We start from the raw sequence: 12,083 nt of genomic DNA on the forward strand, positions 1-12,083 counted from the left end.
ATGGTGACACCATGTGAGATTAGGGGTACCAATAAACTGATCTTGATGGTTTAAAGTGAATACTTGTTCATTTATTCCTCCTACAATACTTTGTCTTATTAATTGACTACTTCTAACCTTACCATTTTCAATATCCCTCTACCAATCTGTATTAGTTCATTTTCACAGTGTTATAAAGAACTACCTGAGACTGAGCAATTTATAAAGAAAAGAGGTTTAATTGACTCACAGTTCTGCATGCCTGAGGAGGCCTCATGAAACTTACAATTATGGTGGAAAGTGAAGGGGAAGCAAAGCACATGTCACACGAAGGAAGGAGAGAGAGAGCGAAGGGAGAACTGCCACACACTTTTAAACCATCAGATCTTGTGAGAACTCACTATCATGAGAACAGCATGAGAGAAACCACTCCCATAATCCAATCACCTCACACCAGTTCCCTCCCTAAACGTGTGGGGATTACAATTTAACATGAGATTTGGGTGAGGACACAGAACCAAACCATATCACAACCCGTTAAGTGAAAGGGAAATCATATTTCTACTTTTGCTTCTATTCCATTTTGCTTATAAGTCAACATTCGCCAGCAGCATTTGTGGCTCTTTAAAGTATTCTCTTATGTCTGTGTTATTTACGTATCAAAACTCCTTATGGATTGATTGATTTATTTTCTAGATTATATCAGGTCAGTTTCTTTCTGATAAGAAAGTCGGGACTTACGTGGAAGTGGATATGTTTGGTTTGCCTGTGGATACAAGGAGGAAGGCATTTAAGACCAAGACATCCCAAGGAAATGCTGTGAATCCTGTCTGGGAAGAAGAACCTATTGTGTTCAAAAAGGTTGGTCACAAGTTCTTGATATGAGTTATAACTGCATTTTCAGGTGTTTTACACTGAGAAAATAATGAAATGGTGAATTACTTATTGTTTAATTTGGAAATTTACACATTTATAAAGCAATTACCCTTTGAAAGCCATTCTGAAAACTCTTCAAGAATTCTGTTAATCACTTGTTTGGATTTTCAGAATTGTATTGTAAATCAATTCATTCTAGTATGCCTCAAATGGACAGCCATAAAAACATATACATTTAACTCCTATCATCTGATAGTACAAGTGATAAATGATACTTTTTAATTATAACTCAAATGAAGTAGAGTGGAAGTAGGGAATAATATAGTGGCTGAGAGAAAGAAAATTCATACTTCCTTTAAAAGGAATATTATTTAAATTCCGCAAAATCTCTAGCCTCTGAGAGCTGGTCGTTCAATCTTGTCTGGGTTCCATCTAATAAAATTGAAACCTTTCACACTCAACTGGGCCCGTCTCTTTCTTCACCAAAAAGCAAATCTTCTTCACACATGCTTATCATGTAAAGGAAGAAAGTAAGTTCAGTGGGAAGTAGAATTTTTACCCTACTCTTTGCTTTTTTTCTGGCCAAAATACCTACAAAGCCAGTCTTCTGCAAGGAGAATAGCTATATGGAAACTCTCTGTGCTCTGAGATTTTTCCATATGTTAACTGAGTTTAATAATAATGTTTACTATAATGTTTACTTCTTAGGGTTATTATGAATATTCCATAAGTAAATACACTAACCACGCTTAAGAAATATCTAGCACAATGAAAATATTCAATAAATGTGAGTTTCCTGGTTTTGTAAACAATACATTTTTAAAGAGATAGTTGACTTCATGTTCTTGACATGAGATATAACTGCATATTTTAGATGTTTCACACTGAGGAAAGAAGTGAGTAGTTGCTCATTGCTTACTATGGGAATTTACAAATTTATAAAGCAATTGTACTTTGAAAGTTATCCTGAAAGTTATTCTTGTTTTTCGGTGGTGGTTGTTTTCACTTTTTTCTGCTGTCACTTTGAAGATGCAAAAGTAATTTGCTTTGAAAACATAAATGAAATATTCACATGTTGATAAGACCACTGAACTCTTTTTGTTTAAAGATAGAACTTTTGTCATTTCCACATTGAGAATGTTCATCTAAAAATAAAACAGCCTATTTTTTTTTAACAAATGCCTCATTTAGGCAAGGTGATAAAATACAGATGAAGCCCTATCTCTGACAACCCATGTCTTCTCCTCTGACAATGAAATTTATAAGGCAACATCTCAACTTTTTGTCTAAAGTAGCTAAGTAGAAACTTCTACTTGGATCTGAAAAGGTGGTCCTGGCTAGGCGCAGTGGCTCACGCCTGTAATCCCAGCACTTTGGGAGGCCAAGGCGGTGGATATCCTGAGGTCAGGAGTTCGAGACCAGCCTGATCAATGTGGTGAAATGCTGTCTCTACTAAAAAAAAATACAAAAATTAGCCAGGCGTGGAGGCGTGCACCTGTATAGTACCAGCTATTCAGAAGGCTGAGACAGGAGAATTGCTTGAACCTGGGAGGCGGAGGTTGCGGTGAGCCAAGATCATGCCACTGCACTTCAGCCTGGGTGACAGAGCAAGACTCTGTCTCAAAAAAAAAAGAAAGACAGAAAAAAGAAAAGAAAAGCTGGTCCTGATTGAATAATACCTTTCTAATTATTTCTTGGAATTGTTCATTCGTATAACCAGATGTGTCCTTAATGTCCTTTGTAGGTGGTTCTTCCTACTCTGGCCTGTTTGAGAATAGCAGTTTATGAAGAAGGAGGTAAATTCATTGGCCACCGTATCTTGCCAGTGCAAGCCATTCGGCCAGGTATGGATAGTGTGCTGAGAAACTTTTAATCAAAGTTGCAAAGAAAATCATCACTGCTTAAAATATTACTAGAAAATGATTTAGGAAACTATTTTCTGCTTTGTAATTTTGTTACGTAACAAGAGCTATGAGATTTAGTTACATGTTTTTGTGGCATGTTGTAGTATTAACATATTAGTCAACTCTTTCAACAATAATTATGTGTAACAAACAATCTGAAAACTTATATGCAAGTATTTATCTTCATGCTCATAGGTCTGTGGGTTGGCCAGGTTTGGCTGATCTAGCCTGGGCTCAGCAGCATAGCTGTGCTTCAGGTTCTGGGTTGGGTCTATGTCTGTCCCACACGTGCTCACTCTGGGGCCCAGGCTGAAGTGGCAGTTCCTTCCACAATATGGACTTCTCTTGGCAGACCATTGGAATACAGAGGGCCAGTCTAATTCTGCATGAGCATTTTAAGCCTGTGCTTACACCAAAATACTAATATACTGTTGACCAAAGCAGAGCTTAAGCACAAGTCAAGAAATCACGTCAAAGCTGAGCATGGCAGCTCACCCCCATAGTCTCAGCACTTTGGGAGGCTGAGGCAGGAGGATCTCTTGAAGCCAGAAGTTTGAAACCAGCCTGGGCAACAGAGTGAGACCCTGTCTCTACAAAAAATAGTAATAACAATTAAAAAAAAAAGAAGTGATGTCAAGTATAATTCTATTATTGGGACAAGTTTGGATCAATAATTCAGTCTATGACATATGATTTTGAATTCTCTTTTGTAGGGAAAAAAAACATATGGTTGGAAAGGAAAAAATCACAATGAATGTTTTCTTTTCTGATGAGAAAAATAATACCTTATCATTCATAACTGTTATTAAAATGAAAAAAGTGACCTGTTTTTCATCTAAAGTAACCTGAAATACATGCTTTCGTCACATAGATGTGCATACTTATAACTAACATTGGGAAGGAAATATGTGCTACACAGCATTATTCTCACCTTCCAGGCTATCACTATATATGTCTAAGGAATGAAAGGAACCAGCCTCTGATGCTGCCTGCTGTCTTTGTCTACATAGAAGTGAAAGACTATGTGCCAGACACATATGCAGGTAAACAACTTAACTCAAATACCCCTTTACTCAAAGGGGCATTTCTGTCTAGGTCACCATATATTTTTGGGTTAGTGGAAGGAAAACTGAACCAAACAAAACAGGAGATTCTGGCTTCAGAATCACCCCTACTTTCGTATGTGTGTTTAGAGGTAAATTGCTTGAGCCATTGTGAATACATTTTAATTTAGTGTATTTTAATTAAAATCACAACACCTCAGTTTTTTGAATATTTATTCCCTGGTAGTCTTATTCTCATGGGCCCAGCACTTACCAACTCATGTTATCCATTACAACAGATGTCTAGGTCTGTACACTGAATTTATCTTCCACCAATTTTAGAATGCTGATTCTTTTCATGGGTGATATCCTAAATTTAAGGAATTAACCAAGAATCATAAACATAAATGCTTATAGTGCCAAGCAGCTTGGGTGTAAGACACTGGGGAGTACTGGAGACCATGGTAAGCTTGTGGCACATGGTCCATCCAAAGCTGGCAGCCATAACTCATTCCAGCTAGGCACTGCCATTCAAATGATAACTATATTGCCAAATCATTGGGTTATCTCAACAGTCCAGAAAGCAGGCTTTTTATGTGAAATGTCTCCATTTATGAAACATCATTTGAGCCAAATAGGACAATTGTGTGGGCCATTGCTGGAATGGATAGGCCCCTCAAAAAGAAACTAAAGAATCAAGAGTATTGAAGGATCCTGAGTTGAAGCCTGTCCAGTTTGACTCTCAGAACTAAACTCTTAATTTGTCTCTTCCTGAAGTTTCAACAGAGTCCTAACCCTTGTCCATGTTCAAAGTGTTGGTTAGAGGAGTAGATAGTTGTATGGGTAGATGGAAGAATGGAAGATGGATAATGACTGGGTGGATGGATGGATGGATGGGTGGGTAGATGGGTGATGAATGAATGCATGGACTGATGGTCAGACAGATGAGTAAGTAGATGAATGATGGATAATCAATACCTCCAGGACCTTTGATCTAAAATGTCTCTTCCCTATTTAGATGTCATTGAAGCTTTATCAAACCCAATCCGGTATGTGAACCTGATGGAGCAGAGAGCTAAGCAATTGGCTGCTTTGACACTGGAAGATGAAGAAGAAGTAAAGAAAGAGGTGAGAGGGTGTTTTAATCTCACATACAGCATTAAGCATGATTTCCACACCTACTTGTTGGCTTTGTCTAGGTAATATCACATACCTCAGGAGAAGAAATAGAACATTGGAACACTTTCATGGAGTTCAGCATCATGTCACAGAACATCTAGATGATTGACTTAGATTTTTCATATTTCATTTTCTTTTGGTGTTCTGTGGATACCATGAGCATCTTATCTTGTGATAAAATTAAACTGTACACATCTTGCTATTTCCATTGAAACATTCTACATGATTTCATGCCAATTAAAGGTGATAAAGGCACTTAAAAAAGAAGATAATCATCAAATCATTTAGGGTTTCCCTTTGTCTTTAATGTAGTATGCAGGATTTTCAAAGTGCTTTTCTGATTTTTTATAATACGTAAAACATTTAACACAATACCTGGAAAATAGTATGAGCCATGAAGAGTCTACTATCATTATTAGATGGTTTATTTACATATTATAATGTATGTCCTCCAAATAGTTGATATATTATTCCAAATTAGATGTCACAATGCAAAGCATAATTAAGGAAGGATCTAAAAATAGTAGAAATGAAGTTTAAAAATATAAAGCTTCTATGTAGACTGGCAGTCTTTTTGCTTTTAAAAAAGTGAATTATAACTTGATTATTAAAGGTGACACTAATATTAAAAAGTGATAAAATTTTGCTATTTTCATATTTTATTCAGAGGAAAAACTCGAGAAAAAAGAAAATGGAGAACTGTCAGTATTGGGGGAAAAAACCTTGAAAATTGTTTTAATAACTATAATAGTTATCCATTAAATAGTTCATTTAAATAGTCTATTAAAGTTGATATTGTTCATTAAGTAATGCTTTTCTTATTTCAAAAGCATTCTAGATTTATCATAGAAAATTTAAAACATAAAAATGACAAAAGAAAACAACAAAGAAATCAACTGTAATTCAAATATCCCATCCACTCAGAGATAGCCACAGTGAATGTGGGGTGTATACATATCTAGCCTTTTTATGCACAACTGTTACTCTTTCATAAAATGGGATAATATTCACAGTTTGTGTTGTAAGTGAAAATAAAAGTATTAAGTATCTCAATGTCCATGTCATTAAATATTCTTCTATGACATGACTTTTAATAACTCATAGCCTTCTATCATATAGCTCTACCATAATTTAATTACTAAGCCCCCAATTATTGGATATTTGCAATGCTGCACTATTTTATTTTATTTTATTTTATTTTATTTTATTTTATTTTATTTATGGGTACATAGTTGGCATATATGTTATGGGGTGCATTTGATATTCTGATATAGGCAAACTGATTTTTGTACACTGATTTTTAATTCTACAACTTCACTGAATGTTCATCAGTTCTAATAGCTTGTTGGTGGAGTCATTCGGTTTTTCCAAATATAAGATCATATCATCTGCAAACAGGAATAACTTGACTTTTTCCAATTTGGATGCCCTTGTTTCATTTTCTTGTCTAATTGCTCTAGCTTGGATTTCCAGTACTATGTTGAATAACAGTGGTGAAAGTGAGCATCCTTGTCTTATTCCAGATCTCAGAGGAAAGGCTTTCAGTTTTTCTTCATTCAGTTTGATACTAGCTGTTGAATTGTTATATATGGCTTTCATTGTGTTGATATATGTTCCTTCTATACCCAGGTAGGGTTTTTTTGAGCGGTTTTACCGGAAGGGATGTTGAATTTTATCAAATGCTTTTTCAACATCAATTGAAATGATCATATGGGTTTTTTCCCTTCATTCTGCTGATATGATGTATCACATTGATTGATTTGCATATCTTGAACCATCCTTGCATCTCTGGGATAAATCCCACTTGGGAGAATAATAGCTCAGCTCCTTGCTTGTGGTGGGCAACTTCTGTGTTGCAGTTCATGCTCCCGAGCGCCCTGTGGGATCAGCCTGAGACTGGAGTTTGCCTGAGGCCACATTTCGACTTATCTTCTTTCCTGTCTTAACCTGTTTGCCTCACCTCCCTGCAGTTTTTTCCTGAGACCATTCTCTCAGTAACTCATGTGCTCAAGAATCCTCATGTCCACTTCTGCTTCTAGGGAAACCAGCAATGCTAAGTAGCTTGCTGTTTTATAAATAAATACAAGAATGAGTTCCCTTTCTGAATTAATTCTTAATTAGTTAATTAAGAATTTAAATACTTGGCAATACTTACATCTTTCATTCTGATATTTCTTCAATGATAATAGTGCTTTTTCTCTTTTCCATGACCTTTAAAAGATTAAGGCTATTCTATGAGTCTCTCAGTTTACTCATATGGACATCAGTATGAAATTAATTTCTCTCTTTGGAAATCCACCAAAGGTTCTCAAATTCTTTTCTCTTTTTCTGCTTTACTTAATAGCATATTTAATAAAGTATAATTAAAGGTAAGGATAATTTACATAGATATAAATAAATCACCATTAATAGCATTCTTCTCTAAATAGAAAACAGGACCTATTAGGTACAATGCATATTACCTGAGTGGCAAAATTATCTGAATACCAAACCCTTATGACACACCTATATAACAAACCCTCATGTGTACCCCGAACCTAAAATAAAAGTTAAAAAAAAAACCAAAAAAACAGTAATGTCTTTTTTCAACTGGATGTATTTTATTCTGTAAGAAATAGAGGTTAAATGAAAGCATTTTCAAGTGAAATTACATGTATTTTCGGTATTTAGAGGAAATACTTTTTAGATTATCAACTTTAACCTATTAGTTAGCCATTGTATCTAAGGAATAAGCACTTGCTTCAAGAGAACATTTCAACACTACCATATTTCAGCCTACTTTTTATGTTGTCTGACATACATGTTCTTGTGAGTGAGCTGAAATTTATCTAAAATTGTTTGCAAATATTAGCTGACTGTGCTGACCCATGCCTGTAATCCCAGCTACTCAGGAGCCTGAGGCAGGGGAATTGCTTGAGTCCAGGAGACTGAGGCTGCAATGAACTATGAATGCACTGCTATACCCTAGCCTGGGCGACAGACACCATGTCTCTTAAAAATAAAATAAAATAAAATAAAATAAAATAAAATGAGATAAAATTGTTTGTAAATATTTCCTAATTCAGTGTATGGCTCCGATTAGATATAGTAATTGAGCTAAAGGTCTCATAATGGAACATTTTCCTAATGGTGCTTCAGAGAGACAATTTCTGTAATGACTAGGGGAAAATGTCACCCTAAAGAATGGGAGACATAAGGCCTTTGAGATTGTAGGACTCTTTTTACAAATTGATGTCCTTTGAAAACCTTATCTTTGCACCATCAAAAAGGTATTTCAGGAGAATAAAATGTACAAAACTACGGAAGTAGTTTCAGGTCACTCTTATTTTTGTTGTTCTTTTCTTAAAGGTGAGCAGAAAGCATTTTTAGAAATGTATAATATTGTTTAAACTTGGACAGTATTTGGACATTTTTCAGTTTTAGAAATAATTTTAGAGGCATTGAATCACATAGACTCTGTATTGGTCTAACAGAGAAAATACGATTTTTTTTCCTTTGACATGTTTAAACTCTTAACTGGCCTCATTTTTACAACTCAAGAAAAAAAAAATCATTTGCCCTTAACATGTAATGCTAGGAAAGAAAAGTCATTTCACACTTTGAGCACCAGTGTGTCTTTTTTCTTGTCTTGGAATAATGTAAGTTTGTTTGAATGATGCCATTGAAAATAAGTAACTGTGGTTTTCTCTGAAGAAAATTCTATCTAGGACATGGCAGGCACTGGAGACACTATTTTAGCATCAAAGACTTTTTTAGTATCATCATTTTAATGTGATGCTTCTAAAGGTCATTTCTGTTTGAACATTAAAAACTTCATTGGACTGCAAAATATTACCAGGTTTTTAATAGTCTTATAAATTATCTTCCTAGAGTAATTTATAAACCAAATAGAGAAGAAAGTGGAATTTTCCCCCATGATTTGAACAATACATATTCATTTCAGATAAGGCAAAAATATATTATTCAGATTATATTATACATATGTGTATAATATATATTAGGTTACATATTATCTGAATAATGGTTGGAAGTGAAGGAATAATAAAGATTTGTTATTGGATTTATTTTGTCTTTGTAAATTCAGAGTGGTAGATTAGTCAAGTTGTAGAATAAGTGTTTTACTGAATCCTAACGAGATATAACATTCATAGTTAATTCCTCTAAATAAAAAGTCATGTAGAAAAATTTTAAAACATAGTAAACTAAAGAAATAAAAATTTAAAACCCTCTAATTCTGCAAATACTGTTAACATTTTTAATGTATATCCTTCTAGCACGTTTCCTATGTAAATTTTCGTTTGTTTATTTTTTGAGACGAAGTCTTGCTCTGTCGCCCAGGCTGGAGTGCAGTGGCGAGATCTCAGCTCACTGCAACCTCTGCCTCCCGGGTTCAAGCGATTCTCCTGCCTCAGCCTCCTGAGTAGCCAGGAGTGCAGGCACTCACCACCACACCTGGCTAATTTTTATCTTTTTAGTAGAGACAGGCTAGGCTCTTCTTGAACACCTGACCTCAGGTAATCCACCTGCCTCGGCCTCCCAAAGTGCTGGGATTACAGGTGTGAGCCCCCGTGGCTGACCTCTATGCACATTTTTTAAAATATTTTTTTAAATGTTTTACAGACCGAATAATGTAATTGCAGAGATGCATAGTGAAATATCATAACACATTTTTTCTTTTCTATCTTTAAAATACCTATAAAAGGAAAAAGTAAATATCTCATACATTTATTAGGAAATATTTTGTGATAATAATCTCATAAATGCAATATTTGAAAGTGATTTTTTTAATGTTAGAGAAGTAAAGAAAAAATAAATATAATGAGCGGTTACTGAGTGCTTACTGTATATCTGACACTATATTGAGCTCTTTATTTTATTTTTCTTTGATCAAGACAGGGTCTCAATATGTTGCCCAAGCTGGTCTTCAACTCCCAGCTCAAGCAATCCTCCCACTTCCGCCTCCCAAAGCACTGAGATTACAGGGGTGATTCACCATGCCTGGCCATGAAGCTTTTACTGTATTCACTCACTTAAGTCTTAAAACCTCTGGATGTCCTAATTACCATTATTTCCATTTAACAAATGAAGAAACTAAGGCATTGAGGAGTTAAATTGCTTGCCTGTGCCACACTATTAGTAAAGAAAAGAGTTAGGATTGAAATCCTAACTACAAGGATTGGGTTCTACAACTCATGTTCCACATCAGCACTTCTCCACGTTAAGTGTGAAGACCAGGGCATCGTGATAAAATGCTGATCCTGATTCACTGGGTCTGGGGTAGGGCCTGGGACTCAGCATCTCTAATAAGCCCCCGAGTGATGGGGTACTGCTGGTCCTTGGAGCACAGTTTAACAAGCATCTTCACCACACATGCATCACCTCTGTAACAAAGTTGTAATTTTCTGGTAACCTTTAGCAAGGATGGGCCCTTCGTTCATCTTTCTGTCCTCTGTAGCAGGTTACCTGAATGAGTGAGCACAGGGTATAAGACCTTTACCTTAAATAGTAACATCTTTTGATTGAATTTTTAGTTGAATATCAAGAATTTTCCCCCTTTAATCACTGGATGTTGTCAGAACTTATTCTTCAGAAAGTTAGGTTTATCTTTGTGGGTTCTATTTGATTGGTTTGTGCATTGGCTGTCCAAAATACATATCCCTCAACTTGGAAGTTACAAAAGCTGTATTCATCTGCCAAGCATTCATTTCCATACTTGGGAAAATTGTCCTCTAACACAGAGTCCCTGACACTACAAATCTTACCCAGCCCTCAAGGCCAAAAATGTTCACAAGAATTCCCAACATCGTCTGTGTTTGCATCCTGCAAGTAAAAGTGTGTGAGTGGTCTTTGTGTAATATTGATGTTGAAAAGGAAAAGTTGTTTGGTAATACTAAAAGTTTATTTATTCCAAAGGGCCTACTTTTTATATTGTCTGACTCACATGTTCTTGTGAGTGAGCTGAAATTCATCTAAAATTGTTTGCAAATATTAGCTGAGTGTTCTAACACATGCCTGTAGTCCCAGCTCTCGGGAGCCTGAGGCAGGAGAATCGCTTCAGTCTAGAAGGCAGAGGCTGCAATGAGCTGTAAATGCACTACTGTACCCTAGCCTGGGTGACAGAGATCATGTCTCTTAAAAATAAATAAAATAGGCCGGGCGCGGTGGCTCAAGCCTGTAATCCCAGCACTTTGGGAGGCCGAGACGGGCGGATCACGAGGTCAGGAGATCGAGACCATCCTGGCTAACACGGTGAAACCCCGTCTCTACTAAAAAATACAAAAAACTAGCCGGGCGAGGTGGCGGGCGCCTGTAGTCCCAGCTACTCGGGAGGCTGAGGCAGGAGAATGGTCTAAACCCGGGAGGCGGAGCTTGCAGTGAGCCGAGATCCAGCCACTGCACCCCAGCCTGGGCGACAGAGCAAGACTCTGTCTCAAAAAAAAAAATAAAATAAAAATAAATAAATAAATAAAATAAAATAAAATAATTGGTAAATATTTCCTAATTCAGTGTATGGCCCCAATTTGATTATTTGAATAATGATATGAATTTCGCCAATAAAATAATGTGACATCAGTAGAATCCAAGGTAGTGCTTTCATAAGGTTACAATGTTTTGCCCAAGGCCTTGGATACCATTTAATTATTCAAAACAGAAGTTTGATATTTCATTCACAATTAAGAACTTCACATTAAATCAAAGATGAGGTTTACAGCTCATTTTGGATTCTCTTTAAATAAACTTCTTCCTCCTTCAAATCTTCCTCCTCAAATAATAAATTTGCAAGATATTAATTTATAGAAACAATAGTTTATCAAAATCCCTGAACTTTAAAGCATCCCATACAGTAAAAAGAAAAGGCTTTCCTTTAAATAATGACACCATCTCTTTCATTTCTATACTGTACAGATTTGGCAATGCACTTCCATTGGATGCCTTGGATAAAACTGGGTCTTAACTAGGAAAACCGTAGTAATCTCCATTTTTAGAGAAGGGAACAATTGCTCATTATGGTAGAGTGATTTGGTGCCTAATATCAATGGCCAGTAAGTTGAAGAACTAGGGTCTTTTTAAATAAGTATCAAGAAAAGACCATTCATTCACG

General features: G+C 35.9%; 1 protein-coding gene across 3 annotated transcripts in view; it reads left to right on the forward strand.

The window, feature by feature from the left end:
- The window catches only part of LOC105481533 (phospholipase C beta 1), a 748,575-nt gene that overhangs the window by 599,001 nt on the left and 137,491 nt on the right, over positions 1 to 12,083 (forward strand). For all 3 annotated transcript variants that reach the window (XM_011741183.3, XM_011741182.3, XM_071079653.1), the window contains 4 exons: positions 676 to 840; positions 2,600 to 2,699; positions 3,698 to 3,802; positions 4,821 to 4,930. In XM_011741183.3, the coding sequence (XP_011739485.1) occupies positions 676 to 840; positions 2,600 to 2,699; positions 3,698 to 3,802; positions 4,821 to 4,930 (480 nt within the window). The remainder of the gene's footprint in view (positions 1 to 675; positions 841 to 2,599; positions 2,700 to 3,697; positions 3,803 to 4,820; positions 4,931 to 12,083) is intronic.

Source organism: Macaca nemestrina, chromosome 15, assembly GCF_043159975.1.
Source record: "Macaca nemestrina isolate mMacNem1 chromosome 15, mMacNem.hap1, whole genome shotgun sequence".
In the NCBI taxonomy this organism is placed as follows: Eukaryota; Metazoa; Chordata; class Mammalia; order Primates; family Cercopithecidae; genus Macaca; species Macaca nemestrina.